Here is a 19,717-nt window from a genome sequence, read left to right on the forward strand (position 1 = left end):
CAGATGCACCATATAGACATGGTATGCATGGACCAGTCTGAATATCTGACAATTTTGTATTGGGATGTAATATACAATAACATTTTACTATTGAAGTCATCTTGTATATACACATCCTATCCGCACAGTGCATCAAAAATATTTAGCCAGCTAATGCAAACGGGGTCAAAATCATCCCCTCCATCATGGCTGATCCAACACAGTGGTTTATTCTTCTTGACCATGATTGTGCTTTGCAGCTTGTGTGTGCGCGCAAGGTTACCTGTCCCATAATCCAAGATCTAAAAACAGGACTGCTCTTACAAACAGAACCAGCACTGTCCATAGGTTGAGTGAATGGTGCAGAGCTGCAAAACAATATCTCTTTATCACGTTGAGATAAGAAATGTGCTCTTCTGTGTTGGGAAGAATTTCTCAATGCAAGAAAACCTCTAGAAAAATGAAACCATCAACCGAGTTTTACCCCATTAAACACCAGCACCTTCAGGAAGAGTATGAAAGAAACAAGTTTAGAGGCTGCAGGGGGTGGGGTGGGAAATTAATGCAGACATCACTAACTTCCATTGTTTAGCACCTACAAAAATGCATCTGGTGTCTTCTGAAAGATGAGAATCTTATCTACAATATATCAAGCTTGTGGTTCTGTGATCCAGAGATACAGGAAGGAACTGGAGCTCCATCTGTGGCTCACAATTCCACTTGCATCTCAATTATCTATAGATCACATCAGGTTTGTGGTTCTAATATGGAACCTACATGTTCTATAGAACTGAAGTGAGCGACGTCTGAAGTGACGCTGCCCCTGCAGCTTCCAAATAGGAGCTCATTGTCACAGTACTAGAGAATTATGTAAAGGGATGAGCTTTCACGAGAGGGAATTCTAGAAAAGGACAAGTCATCCCCTGATAGGAGTGTAGTTTAGTGGGGTACATTTTAGAAACAGGTTCCCTTTAATATGTATAGTAAGTGGATGTCAAACCCCTCCTCCCCCAGCAATACATACCAAGTAGCCGGTTGCCATCATCACATTCTTTATTCAAACATAAGGTAAGAGCAGAGCAGCAGGAATCCCTCCCTCCCTACAGTTCCCACTAATTAAAATTGTCCATTATCCTAAAACTTTAGGTACAGATTTGTCTTTTTAGCCTTTAAATTTTACTTGGTAAAAGAATTTCCTGCTTCTTGTCTGAAGCTTTTTTTTTTCCACTTTTTTAATATAAATCAAAAATGATAAAAAGGGGAACACTGGGTGGGGGGGATCCAGCAAAATGGAGAGAATCTGATAATCCCCAGTCATCTCACCCTGTATAACACAACGTCAAACGGAGGAGCCGATCCAAGAACCCTGAAGAGTCCTCCATGTATAACAAGTGCATGGCGAGACATCTGGGCAAGCATTGCCTAACCTTACAATAGAGGGCAGCAAGCGATGGCACTCCAGTTAGTGAAACTACATGTCCCAGCATGCATACCTGTTCTCCAAAGGGCAAAAGAGGTGACTGCAAAATGTTGGGAGTTGTAGTTTCATAACAGCTGGAACACCTGATCCATAATCTACTACATTCCAACAAGCCTTGACCACCTTGCAGGCAAAGCTTGGACTTCCATATCTACATAAATAAAATTTGTATAAGGAATTGGCTAAAATTAGAATAAGGTGCCAAATCTGTCTATGGGGTGTGTGGTATTGCAGATTGGCCCAATTCACTTCAGTGGGACTAGGCTGCAATAACAGACACAACAAATGATAGGTGTGACACTATTAGGAAAACATGGTTCCTTCCTGAAAAATACTAGACAACCCATTTAAGAGCAAGATTTATAGAGAATAACCAAATACTAAGTTAACCTATAAGTCTACCTAAAAGAGGAATAAAAGCATAAGAGAAAAACTGCATAATAAAAAAAAAAATTTGATAAACTGGAAGTCTCTCCGTCTTGTGACCAACCCAAGTACAGACAAAGGGGACGTCATGGCGGAGATGGTCACAGCATAGTCCTATGTGACTGGTGTCCGAATTCTGGGGTGAATGCGGAAACAGGTTAAGCAGATTATTAAACCCCTTTGCTGGAAGAAAAGAGTCCGACAGCAGAGGAGAGGTTAACGTCTGGTCCAGAAGTGGGGGCAAGGGAGGGGAATAGTTTAAGAATTCTTTAACATTAGGCTAAAAACATTAGGTAACATGTCCCACACGTCATCCGTGTCCCAGGTGGTCGTGGCCTCAGACTTGTTTAGTTGTTGATTTTCTCAATCTCATCAATGTCGTCTGTATCCAACTTCTCAATGGTTTTATCTGCGGAGAAGGGAGAGACATGTGAGCAGGACCATGGATGCAGGGATGGCTTCTCCACCAGAGCATTGCCACTTCTACCACCTCCATACCCCGCAGACCAGACTTACTGAAGTGCTGCTCTATCTGTTTCAGGATGCTCATGCTGTGCCTGCTGTCCACCATGTTGATGGCTAAGCCTCTCTTGCCAAATCGCCCCGTACGCCCGATTCTGTGCAGATACGTCTCATTATCTGGATTTCCATCTTTGTCCACGGGAAGGTCAAAGTTGATCACCACCGTGACCTGCTCCACATCAATGCCTGGGGAAAGAGGAACAGGGTCATTACACAAAAAACAGTCCTCACTCTTAGAGGAGACCTTCCTACTGATGGCCTACAGAGAGGTTATAAACCATGGCCAACCACGCAACATGTTCATGACATTGACATAACCCTTTAACAGCAGCATGAAGACCAGTTAAGTTAGGTACACCATGTACAAATACCTCACCCTGCATTTTGGGATAATGGCCAAATTGACAGCCATATAAATTTGATTAGAAGGTAACCAACACTGTCCTATAGTGCGGCAATGAAGAAGTATTCTCATCCCTTGAAAAATGATATGATTTAGGAAAAAGTTATGGATGTTAGTAAATCATGTGGAGGGGGGGGGGGGGTCGGGGGGGAGGAGAAGATTTATTTTTTTTTTTTTTTTTTAAGAATATGGCAAAACACACAACACCTTGCCAAAATGTGCCTTATAGTTCTGGAGGATCCAGCACCGCCTTCTGACCATGGCCCTGGAGATCGGGGGACATTTGCAGATTTCCCTTCAATTTATAGCAAAGCATCTGCACCTCTGCCCTGACGCGAGTATTGCTGCAGGACCTGAGTGATGTCAGAAGCATGTGACTGATCACATGATTCCCGTACAACTGCAAGGTCCTTAAATCACTACATGCAGCCAGGGGATAGGTCCAAAGAAGTCGCTTCTATGAGTGAATGAATAAACCTGTGTTCCATGCCGTGTACTGGGAAGCGGGAAAACATTCCAAATGCAGCGAAATTGATGGAAAAAAAAAAAAAAAAAAAAAAAAATGCATTTGCGTCATTTTCTTGTGGGCTTGGATTTTACGGCTTTCACTGAGCGCCCTAAATGACAGGTCTACTTTATTCTCTATGTCAGTGTGATCATAGGGATACCAAATTTAGAAGAGTTTTATAAATTTCACACTTTTTTTGTAAATCATTTTGCCATCTTCTGGCGGCAATAAACTTTTTATACTTCAGTGTAAGGAGCTTTGGGTGGCATTTTCAATGCTACTATTTTGAGGACTGTACAGCCTTTTAACCCCTTCCCGACATTTGACGTAATAGTACTGTATCGCGGGAGGTGCGTTCCCGCAAAATGCAGTACTATTACGTCAAGCTTCTGGCCCCGGCTCCACGGAGCCGGGGCCAGAAGCTGCGGGTGTCGGCTATATGTTATAGCTAACACCCGCGATCGGAGATTTCTCCGATCGCGGGTGTTAACCCCTAACACGCCGCGGTCGCGCTGACCGCGGTGTGTTAGAGGCATTTAAAGTTATTTAAATGTGAATCGGACCCCCCCGCGGCGCTTACCGGGGGGTCCGCTCCTCCGATCGCAGCCCGGGACTGCCGGTGCCCGGGGCTGCGCGATACTCCTCTCGGTGCCGGGTCCCTGCCTTCTGGCAGGACCCGGCTGTAAGACACTGGGCATGCGCAGCATGCTCAGTGTCTTACATTACACAGTGCAATACATCTGTATTGCACTGTGTAACCTGTAAAAAAGCTTGAACAAGTGATCAGAAGATCACTTGTTCAAGCTAAGATGTCCTTAACTGTAAAAAAAGGAAAAATAAATAAATAAAGGTTTTTTACAGTAAAAATAAATAATAAAAGAAAGTGAAAGTCCCCCCAAACACCACATTTCCCTTTACACAAGTAATAAAGTATAAAAAACACTAAATCACGAAAAAACCCCACTTATTTGGTATCGCCGCGTCCGTAACAATCTGTACAATAAATCCTAATCCTAATTGGACCCGCTCGGTGAACGTGGTAAAAAAAAAAAAAAACCAAAAACTTGCCAAAAATTAAAACTTTTTATCAAATTGCTTTACAAAAAATGTTCTAAAAAGTGATCCGAAAAAGTTACAAGCACCAAAATGATACCAATAAAAAGAGCAACTTGTCACGCAAAAAATAAGCTTACAACCAGCTCCGTAAATCAAAAAATACTATAATTATGCCGCTATAAAAATGGCAATACTAAAACAAATTCCATTTTTTCTATTCTAGTTTTCCTTCAATAAAATTGGACAAATAAAAATATATAAATGAGGTATCACCGTAATTGTAGTGATCCGTAGAATAAAGATAATATATTATTGTTATGCTACAACGAACACCCCCCCAAAAAAATGCTAAAAATCCAAAACAAGAATTGAAGATTTTATTTTCCTCCACACGTAAAAAGTTAATAAAATTTCTTCAATAAGCTAAAAACCCACTAAAATTAAGTTTTTTTTTACAGTGCATCTCGTCTCGCAAAAAATAAGCCCTTACTTGTCTAAATTGCTTAAAAAATAAATAAAGATTGTATAGCCTATTCCCAACGAGCGTTGTTATAGAACGGTGCGGCGGGTAGTGACTTTCCAACACCGGTCAGGGTAAGACGGCGGCTGTTCACTGATCGGGGTAAGACGGCGGCTGTTCCTGACAGCCATCCATCCTGCCCCATGGACCAGAAGGGTTACGTCCCCCCCACACACCCCCAGTTTATTATCGCTGCTACTGGCTCATCAATTCAGACGAGCCGATAGCAGCGAATTTACTTATGATGTCAGTAATACCGGTCACCATGTCTATAGACACGGTGATCGGGGCAGGGTGGCGGCTGTTCCTGACAGCCACCAATTTTGCCTTGCGGTCCAGAGGGGTTTTGTTGCCCCCCTCTGTCCATGTTTGCCGCTATTTGCTGGTCGATTTGGTCCAGCCAAAAGCAGCAATATTCGTCACAATGGGCATCGCTAGGGTGAATAAGAGCAACACTTGGTGATAATTTCCCTACTAAAATGAAGATTTGGTACTAAAGTGCTGGCCGTGCACATTGTTCAGATGATGCTGTACATCTCTCAAGAGCTGTTCCAATGTGCAGGTCCTGCCGTATCATTTCTCCGTTTTCAAGAGGAAGATATTAGGAAACTAATATTGGGACAAGAAGGACGGGGCCCCAGTACCTCTGGTTTAGATGTTCCTGTGTTTTGCCAGGACAGCATTTTCCCGGTGAATTCTGCTGCTTCTAATGGTAGGACTCAATAAAGAGTCTGTTCCAAAAGAGGAGTTAGGATGGACACTACATACTACTAAGAGACCTGCGACACCTCCAGAGTGACAAAAGTTTAGTTGGTCCCTTGATATATACTACCTCCTTATACACTAGACATTCAGAATTCACGCCCAACCTATTGTGAATTAATTTCGGTAAAATGAATAATTTAACAACTGTTATGTCCCGTTGCTCCCTATACCCCTCCATTATTTCATAAGGGGCGCCACATAACGGGCACTGAACTTTCCAGAAATAATTGCAATTTCCATCTTGGACTCCATCGCACATCATATTTGGAAACCACCTGTATGTTCAAAATGCTCATTTCACCACGTGTATTACACTACACCACATATTACACCTTGCTATATTCCCCAAGGGGTGTACATTCAACAATTAGGGTCACTTTTCGGGTTTTCCTCTGTTTTGGTACCACTACGGCTCTCCAAATGTATCCTGACACATGTGAAGGATTTCTTACAAATTTGGCCTCTAAAAGACAAACATCCCTCTTTTCCTCTACTGTGCGCCCATAAAGCATTTTATATGCACATGTGGGGTACTGCTACACTCGGGAGAAAGTTTTACACCTTTTGTGGGGTTATTTAATATATTATCCCTTGTGGCTTACATAAATTAGGGGTAAAGTGACATTTATAGGAAAATTTTCACCTTTTTAATGATTCGTGCCTAATTGGATCATTTACCTGTAGGGGCAAATACATATATTACACATTGCAAAATTCTCTAAGGGGTGTGCGTTCAAAAATTAGGGTCACTTTTCAGATTCTTCTCTGTTTTATACCACTAGGGTTCTCCAAATGCATGTCAAACATTTCTGTCAAATTTGGCTTCTAAAAGGCAAACATTCCCCTTTCCTTTTACTGTGCGCCCATACAACATTTTATATACACATGTGGGGTACTTCTACACTCGAGAGAAATAGGTTTACACATTTTGAGGGGTTATTACATTTTTTTTATCCCTTGTGGCTATATAAAATTAAGAGTAAAATGACCTTTATAAGAAAATGTTCACCTTTTATCTATTTAAGTCCTAATTAAATCAAACACCTTTACGGACAAATACACATATTACACCTTGCTAAATTCTCTAAGGGGTGTGCTTTCCAAAATGTTGACACTTGTTGGGGTTCCGCTCTGTTTTGGTACCACTACGGCTCTCTAAATGCATCCTGACACATGTAAAGGATGTTTGTCAAATTTGGCTTCTAAAAGGCCAACGCCCCTCTTTCCCTTCTGAGCTTCACTGCGTACCCATACAACATTTTATTTGCATGTGTGGGGCAATTTTATACTCGGGAGAAATGCTAGTACACATTTTTTGGGGTTGTTTCATCTTTAATGCCTTATGGGATACAAAAATTAGCCATAAAAGTGACTTTTTTGGGAAAATGTTCACCTTTTTCCTTTTAGGGACCTAATTGAAGCAAACACCTGTAGAGGAAAATACACATATTACACCTTGCTAAATTCTCCAAAGGGTGCACTTTCCAAAGTGGTGACACTTGTTGGGGTTCCCCTCTGTTTTGGTACCACTAGGGCTCTCCAAATGCATCCTGACACATGTAAAGGATGATTGTCAAATCTGGCTTCTAAAAGGCCAAAGCCCCTCTTTCCCTTCTGAGCCCTACTGTGTACCCATACAACACTTTATATGCAAAAGTGGTGCAGTTCTGTGCTTAGGAGAAATAGTTGTACACATTTATGGGGTTGTTTCATCTTTTATCCCTTGTGGCTTACAAAAATTTGGGGTAAAAATGACTTTTTTGAGAAAATTTTCACCTTTTTTCCCTTTTGGGGCCTAATTGAATCAAACACCTATTGGGGAAAATACACAAATTACACGTTGCTAAACTCTCCAAGGGGTGTACTTTCCAAAATGGTGTCTCATGTTGGGGCTTTCCTCTGTTTTGGTACCACTATGGCTCTCCAAATGCATCCTGTCACATGAAAACTTTCAGCCATATTTGCCCTCCAAAAACGAAACAACGCTCTTTCCATTCCAAGTGCCCCCCTGTGCCCGTACAGCAGGGTACAGTGACAAAATGGGTATTGGCATGCTCAGGAGGAATTGCCCTCAACATTGTAAAATGCATTTTCCTTTTTAACCCATTGTGAAGGTGCAAATTTTAGTGTTAAATGAATCTATAGTGAGATAAAATTACATTTCTCTAATTTCACTTTCATTTATCTTTCACGCTCATGAAACGCTCAAAGGGTTAACAAAATTCCCAAAGGTTGTTTTGAATATTTTGAGGGGTGTAGTTTCTAAAATGGTGTCATTTGTGGGGGGTTTCTGTCATGTGGGCCTTATAAAGTCACTTCTAACTAAATTGACCCTCCAAAAGTAGGTTTTGATGATTTTCGTAAAAATCTGAAAAATTGCACCTAAAGTTATAACATCCAAAATAAAGGAAAAGATGTTTGAAAAATGATGCCAAGTTAAAGCAGACATATGGAAAATGTTAGTTATCAAGTTATTTTAGTGCTATGACCAACTTTCCAAAAAGTAGAAAATTTAGAATTTGGAAAATATTGTTTTCTTCAAAATTTTTGCCAAATTTCCATTTATTTCATAAATAAATACTAAATATATTTATTAAATTTCTCAACCAGCATGAAGTACAATGTGTCACGAAAAAACAATCTCAAAATCAACTGGATATGTTAAAGCGTTCCAAAGTTATAACCACTTAAATAGACACATGTCAGATTTTAAAAAATGGTCCGTGTCAGGAAGGTGAAAAGTGGCTTCAGCGTTAAGGGGTTAAAAGAAACACCACACTACAGACATTGGGCATAACTCTGGCTGTACCCACCTCTGGCGCACACGTTTGTGGTAACCAGAACTTTCTCCTTGCCATCTCTGAACCTGTCGATCACAGCCGCCCGCTGCTCCACCATCATCTCTCCGCTGAGTAGCGCCACCTGGTGGCCTTCTCTAGACAGCTCTCCTGCCAGCCAAGAAGCAGTTTTCCTGGTCTGCAGTAAACACTATGCATCAGTATACAGATCATTTAACATTCCTCATCCCCAGTGTAGCAGCAGGACTCACATGGCAGAAGATCATGGCTTGCGCTATGGTTATAGAGCCATAGATGTTGCACAAGGCCTGGAACTTCTCTTCCCGGCTGTTACAGAGCACATAATATTGTTTAATTGTATCCAGCGTCTCCTCTTCCCTCTTCAGTTTTATGATGTTGGGCTCAGGGACGACTTTCTGAGCGAATTTCCAAACAGAATCTTCAAATGTGGCGGAGAAGAGGAGCATCTGACAGTCCCGTGGTAGCATCCTGGAACACAAGACATCTCCTTAGTATCCTGTATACAGATTGAACAGTAAAGAGCCTTGCCCTGCACTTACCTCTGGATGCGGATACTTTGGTCCTGGTGTCCCTGTGTTGCTATCATGACATCTGCCTCATCCAATACAAACACCTTCATCTTCTTGGGGTCTATGAACCTTAGCTTGGAGCACCAGTCTAGCACCGTCCCAGGCGTCCCTATAACAATCTGCTCTGCGACCTTCTGCCCGCGCTCCACTGCTGAAACATGAGACGCCAGTTACACAATGCAAGCGACTGCCATATTAAGTGCTTACATCAAAAACCTCAATGTTATCTTCAGAATGAAAATAAAAGACAGTTAAAAACATAGTTGGAAATGCCAGTTTCCAAATTTTTAACGGTCTGTATCCCCAATTCTGTAGATCAAAGAACCAAAAACATCTTGAAATCTGAAAGAGGCGATCCTGATCTTTAACCCCTTAAGGACGCAGTGTTTTTTTGCTCATTTCTCGCTCTCCATCTTCAAAAATCCATAACTTTTTCATTTTTACGTGTACAGACCTGTGTGAGGGCTTATTTTGTGCGTAACAAATTTTACTTTCCCGTAATGTTATTTAAACATGCCGTGTACTGCAAAGCTGAAGAAAAATTCCAGATGTGGAAAAATTGAAAAAAAAAAACGCAAGTGGTCACGTTCTTGTGGGCTCAGTTTTTATGACTTTGACTGTGCACTTAAAATAACACCTCAGCTTTATTCTTTGGTTCGGTGCAATCACGGTGATACCAAATGTATACAGGTTTTATTGTGCTTTAATACATTTTCAAAAATTAAACGAATGTGTACAAAAAAAAATTTTTTGCCATCTTCTGAAGCTAATAACTTTTTCATACTTTGGTGCACGGAGATGTGTGAGGGGTCATTTTTTGCGAAATGAGCCGACCTTTACATTGCTACCATTTTTAGGTCTGTGCGACATTTTGATCATTTTTTTTATGTGATGTAAAAAGGTGTAAAAGTCGCTTTTCGGACATTTGGGCGCAATTTCCCATCTCGGAGGTCACCGCCGTCCGTAACCGTTTTTATATTTTGATAGATCGGGCATTTTAGAACGCGACGATGAATGAGTCTGATTTTTACTGTTTATTATGTTTTATATCAGTTCTAGCGAAAGGGGGGTGATTTGAATTTTTTATATTTTATTAATTTTTTTTATTTTTTAAACTTTTTTTCCTTCTTCCCCCCCCCCCCCACACTATTTTAGACCATCTAGGGTACATTAACCCTAGATGGTCAGATCGCTCCTACCATATACTGCAATACTTCTGTATTGCAATATGTGGCATTTTTGCAGGTCATTCATTACAATGAGCCACTGGCTCATTGTAACGAATCTGCAGATGCCAGATAGACCGAGGCTACCATGGCAACCGATCGCCGCCCCCCAATGACGTTCGGGGGCGCGGCGATCATAATAAAGATGGAAGCCCCGCCACCTTTTAAATGCCGCTGGCGACAACGAAAGGGTTAATAGCCGCGATTGGTGCAAGCACCGACCGCAGTTATTAGCGGTGGGGGTTTGCTGCAATATGCAACAACCCCCACCTCTGTATGAAGTGGACTCCGCCCTTGAGCCCTCTTCATACACTCCTTATAGAGCGTTAAGGGGTTAATAAGACACCAGCAACGTATTTCTAGGTTCTATAGGACTGAAGATGTGTCTGAAGCGACAATCCCCCTGCAGCCTCTAAACTTGACTGATCTGAGGCAAATAAGACTCTTCCCCGCTTATTTTCACATGACTTTGGAGCATGTTCATAGATAAACGTCTGAGATTTCACATAAAAGGGCATTCTAGAAAGGACATTTCATACCCTGAGGGAGGCTAGTAGTGCAATGGCGTAACATCTGGTGACAGGTTGCCTCTAAAAGGCTTGACAGCAGCTCAACTTCCTACCAAGCATTCTGGTTCTTGATATTGTAGCTGAGCCACAAGGGCACAAGGGCAGTATGGTGGCTCAGTGGTTGGTACTACAGCCTTGCAGCACTGGGGTCCTCTGTTCAAGTCTCATTCAGGTCAACATCGGCAAAAGTTTGTATGTTCTCAGTGTCCTCCGGTTTCCTCCCACACTCCAAAACATACTGGTAGGTTGATTAGATTGTGAGTCCCCATGGGGACAGGGACTGATTTGGCAAGCTCTGTGTAGTGCTGCAGTCTATATTGGTGCCATATAAAGGAATTAAGCAGGGAAGCTGTAACACATGCAAAAGCTGTGGATTTCTAATGGACCCACTTAAGCTTTGAGAGATGAGTCCTGCTCAACTGCCTGATCGGTTGCTTAGTCTTGACGTGGAGAATACACTACTCTGGCTGTGCAACACTCACATTTGTTCCCTCTAACAGCGTAGGCCAATTTGAGCTCCGGATGGAACTTTCCCATCTGTTCAATGACTTTGCCGGTTTGCAGAGCGAGCTCGTAGGTGGGAGAAAGACACAGGCACTGCGGAGACAAAGTACAGAGTGACTGACCAAGTGAGCTGCAGCTATACAAGGGGTATAGCTTTAGAGTAACTCTGGATCAGTACTGGACAATGTATTGTATGTGAACATTTACTGGATCTCTATATTTTACCATGGACCAGTCACAAAATCATAAAGACTTTCACACCTACCTGTGGATATCTATTTGCAGGATTGACCCTGGAGAGCATGGCCAGCACAAAGGCTGCAGTTTTTCCAGTGCCAGATTGTGACTGAGCAATCAGATTCTGTGGCCTGTAAAATATGACAGTCCATAATAAGTCATCTTCCTCCAAAATTGTAATAATCCTCGATTTGCAGAACATAAGATTGTGCACCCTGCTACACAAGGCTTAGATACTTACGGCTCTGCCAGCATCATTGGCAATGCATTTTCCTGGATTTTTGAAGGTCTGTTGAATCCCATGGCATAAACTCCTTGTAGAAGCTGGGGCTTCCTAAGTGGACAAACACAAGAGTCAGAAGCTGAAGACATTAAGGTAAAGGGGGTAGATGGCCAACATGGACTCTTAAGTAAAACCTACCAACAGGATGAAAGATTGTAAACCAAGAGCACCAACTGTACCCCCTGTGGCAGGATCTGCTCTTTGTTTTTAAACAAAAAAAAGCTTTAAAAATTATGCAAATAATGCTGAGGGGCTCTGGGAATCATAGCAGTTAATAGAGTCCCTCATTTGCATAATTTTAATTTTAATTTTATTTTGTAAAAAAGCTAAACAGCTAAAAGACCAGATGCTTCCAGAGGGAGCGCGTGAACACACCATGCAAGTGGTGAATATATGAGAAGAGGTGTTAAATTTTCCTTTAAAGGGAAATCTAACACTAACCCAGACCCTGTGTTACACGATGCCCCTGAAGGCTTGTAACATATGAACTTCATTTGAAATGGGGTTTATTTAGTGGCTTCATTTTGTGAAATTACAGGGGCTGCTGAGCCATTAGAAGCCCAAGAGCCTCCGTGTAGGGGTGGGTGGGGGGGGGGCTCTCCTTTGGAGCCAGTTGCCTTGGAGACGCAGGCGAACAATTTGGCTCCGTAATATAATTAGTGCTGCTCCTTCGCAGTGGTTGCACATTAGCGAGCAGAAAATAAACGCCATATTGTGACGGTCATAAACAAACAAGGAGAAAATGTGCATATTCAAACACCAGGCACATCAAGTGGCACTGTGTAAAACCCATCATATATTCTCATTATCTGCTATAAAGGGATTCTGTGGTTTCATGGTGGTCTCCAGGAACATATTCCCACTCCATTGACCTCGAGTAGATGTCCTGTACAGATCAACAGGTTCTAGGTAAGCACAGGGGGAGATTGTGTACAACCCAGTAATGAGCATTTAATCCCACTTCTCCTTATGCAGAAAACCCCGGAAAGGGCAGCATTCTTGGGAAATTGAGCAAAACATTGCTCCTGCTTAAGGTCCAATGAGGTGCAGTCACATTGGAAGTCAAATTGCTGGGTCGCATTGGGCTCCCTCTGTGGAGGCAAATATATAATTTCATTCAAGTATCCCCCTACATACTGTAAGTACCTTCAATAATTAAAGGAAGAATAATCTAAATAACCATTTGCAAAACTACAATTGCCAGTATGCCCATACAACCTGAAAGGGAACCCATCAACAGGGACATCTTAACTAGACAGGTTGCAGATGCTCAGACCTGCAGTGCAAGTCTGCCTTTCTGCCTCTAAGCATTTGCATTACAATATAATTTTGCTACAACTTACCTGGCACCCTGACAAAATCCTCTGTTAAGTCAGTGGTTGGGCATTGGTTTTGATGCATTTCAAACATGTGACTTGTCTGTGCTGCAGACTCCTCAGCCCTCACCTTTGTGCTCCAGTACAGCTCCTCCCTTCCCCAATTATGTTCACTCACCACACAGAGCTCTGAAGAAGCAGGAGGGAGGAGCTGTACCAGAGCACAAAGGTGGGGGCCAACAGATGAGGAGTGATTAGTACAGGTTAGTCATATGGGACACAGAGGATTCAGGGTGCCAGGCAAGTCATAACACAATTATATTGTAATGCTAAGGCTTAGAAAAGGCTGAAAGGCATATTTACACTACAGGTGTGATAGACTTCTGCAACCTGTCCAATTAAAAAGAGGTCCCAGGTGACAGAATCTCGTTAGTTGTAGTTCTGCAAATCAAAAGACGTTGTTCTAAATGGCATAATCTTATCCTTCCCCTTATCTGCACTTACAGCCTCAGCTCTTCAAAGGACTTCACGGAATACAGGGGAGAATTTGGGTCACGCTGCAGAACCTCCACTTGGTGGGTTGTGTTGACCAGGCTGTTACGTATGAGCTTATTAAGCAGGGACTGAGCAGCTTTATCCTCTGTGGAGAGAAGTGAAAATAAACTGTAGGTGGGTGGCAGAGTACTCAGAGAAACGGTACTAAGGCAAAGTCACTGTAGCCATTTAGTCACTGTTAAAATACTTTAGTAGCAATATCACATAACAAGTGCAAGATTAGAGATGTATATCCAATTACCATCAAAAGTTTTATTGTACGTAAGAGAAGGGCTGCAGAATTTAGCCTGCAGCTCGCAGTCAGTGACAATATGTGGGTGCAATGGGTCATATGCGAGCACCTCACCTTTATTATCATCATCTTCAGATTTTACTTCTCCATTGTCAGTCTTCTCAGCTCTTTCACCATCTACAGAATCTGTGCCTGGGATCATCAGAACAGAGGTATATTAGCACAAGCTGGTTTCCCAATCCATACCACTGACATTATATTGGCATCATGGCTCTATGAACTTGTAAAAAGTCTAAGGCTGTAGGCCTGTCATAGTCCCATCTCAGTAGATCTATGGATGTGACCTGTGCCAAGACTATGCTCCCCTGATAACAAAAGCTGATTGTGACCACATGTAAAGTGCAGACATCTTGGGGTTAACCTCCACGCTACACCAGTAGGTATGGTTATGTCATGGTGCGGCAACAGGGGTATGAAGAGGACTTAATGGAGGATGCAGCAAACACCCACGATCGGTACTGGCACCATTTAAATGCCCTGGATCGGCGTGGGGGGAGAGAGACTGTTGTTGTGACAGCCGAGAGACAGATCATTCAGCATGATCCAGAACAGTATGCAGGTGGCACACTGTTACAGATCAGTAGGAAAATCCCCATATACTGAAATACTGCAGGATATTTTATGATAGATCAGATCCTCTAGGGTTTAAGTACCTAAAAATACAGTAACCAATAAATAATTTAAATAAAACCCTAAAAGATCCAGTTGCCCCTTCCCTCAGAGCCGATATAAAGAACAAATATTTCAGGTATTCTTGCATCCCAAAATGCAAGAACCATTATTCCTGCTAGTGAATCCCATAGTGGAAAATAGTTGCCACTTTTTACAACACTTACTAAATGTAAAAAGTGATCAAAAGATCATAGAGTGCCCAAATGAGCATTGAAAGAGTCATTTCCCGGCATCCAACAAATCATTTCAACAACTAATTAGCCAGACTTGACATTTGCCACTACAGCACAGCTCCCAGTATATATAGGTAGGACTTTGCAGCCATCTGTGTTACCACCTAAGGAGTAAGGGCCAAATCATCCATGGATCATGTACTGGATAGATTTTTAAACCAAACAGCACGAGGCTGGGCCTCCCAGCATCAAAGCCATAGGCTGATACAATGAAACCCTGATTCCACATGGAAACATAACACTAGGTTTGTTCTTAAGTTGAATTTGTATTTGTATCTATTAGTCTCCAAACTTTATATTTGAAACAATGAATATTGGGACATACCCCGTTGAAAAGAAAGCAGACTGCACCCTCCTTGTTTCATACACCCACTTAGCTGAAATACATACAACTGACATTGGACTCTCACCTGACACTCTGATTTCATCACCCACAACTACAGCAAATGCCCCAACAATACTTATGTGGCATTCATGACACCCAGTCTGGTGAATCCGGTAAACCAGCACTGGGATATGCTCACACGTGGTATTGAAGCAACTCTGTGTTTTTAAGTCACCTTTTTGTTCATCATTTATTAATCTAATCCTATTAAAGGTTAAGTTTTACTCCTTGGATAAGGTGCCTTAGGGCAAGTTAGCCCCCTTTTGTAAAATGTGAAAAATTGCCTACCAAGTAGAGATTTCCCACCTATATCTTTTTTTTTTAATTTGTATGCAAGTCGCAACTGTAAATTTCATAGTTGTAATCCCAGCAAAAAAATTAATAAATAGATGTTTTGGTCTCTCTGACAATTGGATTTTTAAAATTTTACATTGTCATAAGAACCAGGATTAACACTAAAGCTTAAAATACAGACACCTTTGATAACTGTTATAGCTGATTATTGTAGCCTAGGACTAAAGTACAGTAAACTACCAACATCCAGAGGTCCGTTTGTAACAGGGTCTAGTCCAGGAAATCCGGACAGTGCATGATCCACGGACCAATCGTGTGCTGTAGCCCCAAGTGATAGATACACAGAAATATGTCCCCACACAAGGCCCAGTACTTACCATTACTCTCTGGTTTTGGCACTTCAACTTTATCTTCTCTCAGATGTAGTTTGGTGAACTAAAGGGGAGAGAAAAAAGCGATTAGAAAGCTGCAATTTAGCAAAAGAGAGAATGCAGAGTCCCAGGTTTTTGCCCACATCTGTACACGGCTGTATGTCAGAAGACTTTCAGAAAGGGACCAGTTTACATTTAAGGACAAATTGATCACACTTCACAACAGCCAACAAGTCATCCTTTCTACAGGTGATCAGTGTGACCCAGGGGCCACACTACAGTCATGGCCATAAGTTTTGAGAATGATACAAATGTTAATTAAGTCTACTTCATCACGTTTTATAATGGCAATTTGCATATACTCCAGAATGTTATAAAGAGCAATCAGCTTAACAGCAATTAATTGTAAAGTCAATATTTGCCTAGAAAAGGAACTTTTTCCCCAAAAACACATTTCAACTTAACTGCAGGCCTGCCTTAAAAGGAACAACTAACAAGGTTTCAGTGATTGCTCCAGTAACACAGGTGTGGGTGCTGATGAGGACAGGGCTGGAGATCAATCTGTCATGATTAAGTAAGAATCACCACTGGACACTTTAAAAGGAGGCTGGTGCTTGGCATCATTGTTTCTCTTCTGTTAACCATGGTCATCTCTAAAGAAACATGTGCAGTCATCATTGCACTGCACAAAACTGTCCTAACAAGAGTATCGCAGCTAGAAAGATTGCACCTCAGTCACCAATCTATCGCATCATCAAGGAATTCAAGGAGAGAGGTTCCATTGTTACCAAAAAGGCTCCAGGGCGCCCAAGACGGACCAGCAAGCAACAGGACCGTCTCTTAAAAGTGCTTCAGCTTCGGGATCGGCTACCAGCGGTGTAGAGCTTGCTCAGGAATGGCAGCAGCAGGTGTGAGGCATCTGCACGCACTGTGAGGCTGCGGAGACTCTTGGAGCAAGGCCTGGTGTCAAGGAGGGCAACAAAGAAGCCACTTCTCTCCAGAAAACCATCAGGGACAGACTGATATTCTGCAGGAGGTGCAGGGAGTGGACTGCTGAGGACTGGGGGAAAGTCATTTTCTCTGATAAATCCCCTTTCCAATTGTTTGGAACATATGGAAAACAGCTTGTTGGGAGAAGACAAGGCGAGTGATACCACCAGTCTTGTCTCCTGCCACCTGTAAAGCCTCCTGCAGCCATTCATGTGTGGGGCGGCTTCTCAGCCAAGGGGATCGGCTCTCACAGTCTTGCCTAAAAACACATCCATGAATAAAGGGACCAGAATGTCCTCCAAGAGCAGTTTGGTGATCAACAATGCCTTCTCCAGCATGATGGAGCACCTGCCATAAAGCAAAGGGGATAACCAAATGGCTCAGGGAACAAAACAGAGATTTTGGGTCCGTGGCCTGGAAACTCCCCAGATTTTAATCCCATTGAGAACTTCTGGTCAATCATCAAGAGATGGGTGGACAAACAAAAACCAACAAATTGTGACAAAATGCAGCAGTGATTGTGCTGGAATGGACGGCTATCAGTCAGGATTTGGTCCAGGAGGTGATTGAGAGCTGCCAGGGAGAATTGCAGAGGTCCTGAAGAAGAAGGGACAACACTGCAGATACTGACTCGCTGCAGTAACTCCTTCTCACTGACAATAAAAGCTTTTGTTACTCAATTATTTCTTTATGTGATAAAAACATCTGACAAACACAAAAACCAGAGGGCAACAGTTCATTTGAAAATATAATATTTGTGTCATTCTCAAAACTTATGGCCATGACTGAAGTGTACTGGACTTTCAGAGGTACAAGTCAAAGACTGAGGAAACTATACACAGACAATGATCAATAGTCAAAGCAAACCACACCGAGAGGTATGAATGCCCTCATTCACTCCTGCAGGTTTATCCTGTACAATAACCCGGCTGTTTACCATGTCCTATGAGACCAGAGGTATATCCTGGGTTGAGGGGGGGGGAGGATTTACAGGGTGGAGCCAAGGGGCAAAAAGTTTATAGGGGGCTACAGAACAAACTGGAGGAAAAGTGGTCAAACATACGAACCATTATCTAGATACACAGAAAAACTGGCCATACACAGATTGTTTGAAGAGCAGATAAGTTTTCACAAGGCATAACTTCAGATCTGTGACTAAACCAGCAGCAGAATAGTGAGTGCAGCTGTGGAGTATAATGCAGGATGTAACTCAGGATCAGTACAGGATAAGTAATGTCATGTATGTACACAGTGACTGCACCAGCAGCAGAATAGGGAGTGCAGCTCTGGAGTATAATACAGGATGTAACTCAGGATCAGTACAGGATAAGTAATGTCATGTATGTACACAGTGACTGCACCCGCAGCAGAATAGTGAGTGCAGCTCTGGAGTATAATACAGGATGTAACTCAGGATCAGTACAGGATAAGTAATGTCATGTATATGCAGTGACTGCACCAGAATAGCATGTTATCACTGTGTCCAAAAAGTCCAGATCAACCAACACAAACGCAGAAAATCCTCCCTAACACAGCTCTGGACAGAGAAAAAAAAAAGCGCTTTGGATCTTTAAAGAAAGAATGGAAAAGGCATCAGCGAAAAGGGGCAGTGTCACCATATTTAACCTCATTAAACTCACAGCCCCCTGTAGGTCAGATATAAAATGTCCTTTCTAAAGTTCCCTCTTAAATGCATTTTCAACTGTTTACCAACATTAAAAAACAAAACACAGAATTCTAGATAGGACATGTTATACTAGGAGAAGGGGTAGTTTGATGGGATAAATTCTGGTGGACTTTTAAATTCTAGCATCAGAATCCATTATGATAAACTAGGGACGCTTACTCATAGCTCCAGGCATCTTATCCATGGCCTCCATCCTAAAATCGACTTTTAAAATATCCTAATGAAAAAATGCTCTAGGGATTTTCCCAGAGCCCCTTTATGCTGCAGATTGACACAGTTTCCACCACCTTTCACTCAGCACTTCCCCTTCTCTTCTAGCTGTAATCTTACACAGCAGGAAAGGGAAGTGCTCTCTGAACATTGTAACAGCCTGTGAATCTGCAACACAGAGGGGCTATAGAAAAGTCCCCAGTAGCCTTTTGGGCTCATTAGCAAAATTTCAAGAGTGGTTTCTTCTAGGAAAGGAGGCCACGTTTAGCAAATATTAGAAGATGACCACAGTCACTGTGCCTGTATCAAGGAGTAATGTCCTATAATGTTTATCACGGTAGTAGGATTTCCTTTACATTTAACAAAAAGATAAAAATCCAGACTTTTTTAGTGTGAATGAAGTCCAACAAAATATGACTTGAGTCATGCCATCCATTCTCATGTGTCCCCCCTACTCAGGTCTTGGCTTCCAGCGCTGCAGTGGGGGGATCTCCCTGGGGTATGTGTCTAGTTATTCTAGGGGGGTCCCACACTGGAGCAGCCGGTTCTGTGCTGGAGGGAGGGTGAGACCACAGTGTGTCAGCACCACATGGGCCGGGACTCTGAGCAGTAGACGGCCCGCTCTGACTACAGTATAATGGCGGAGAGTACACAACGCTCCGGTCCCGTACTACTCACCGACTCAGCCGCCGCCTCCTGCTCGTCCACCGCCAGGGCCCAGGAATCAGTCGCCATCGTGCTACAGCTCTCCTACACCGGAACCTCCCGAACCAGAACAAGCAGCCGCTTCCGCCTCAAACCCGACCAATAGGAATAACTCTCTGCCCCGCCCTCGTGCGCCTAAAT

General features: G+C 42.5%; 1 protein-coding gene across 2 annotated transcripts; it reads right to left on the reverse strand.

Annotated features, from left to right (window-relative positions):
* Positions 1-1,010: 1,010 nt before the first annotated feature.
* LOC140134697 (ATP-dependent RNA helicase DDX19B) lies at positions 1,011-19,709 on the reverse strand. Of its 2 annotated transcripts, none has more exons than XM_072155193.1 (12): positions 19,550-19,709; positions 15,991-16,048; positions 14,084-14,161; positions 13,687-13,822; positions 11,825-11,917; positions 11,612-11,714; positions 11,325-11,439; positions 9,018-9,195; positions 8,709-8,946; positions 8,473-8,635; positions 2,402-2,593; positions 1,011-2,294 (listed from the first exon to the last, which is right to left on the reverse strand). In XM_072155193.1, exons 1-12 carry the CDS (start codon positions 19,604-19,606, stop codon positions 2,233-2,235), a joined length of 1,473 nt encoding a protein of 490 aa, XP_072011294.1. In that variant the 5' UTR covers positions 19,607-19,709; the 3' UTR covers positions 1,011-2,232. The 2 variants fall into 2 exon arrangements, with proteins under 2 accessions (XP_072011294.1, XP_072011293.1); XM_072155192.1 differs by having other exon boundaries at positions 9,018-9,198.
* Between the last annotated feature and the right edge of the window lie 8 nt (positions 19,710-19,717).

Source organism: Engystomops pustulosus, chromosome 6 (genome assembly GCF_040894005.1).
Source record: "Engystomops pustulosus chromosome 6, aEngPut4.maternal, whole genome shotgun sequence".
Lineage (NCBI taxonomy): Eukaryota > Metazoa > Chordata > Amphibia > Anura > Leptodactylidae > Engystomops > Engystomops pustulosus.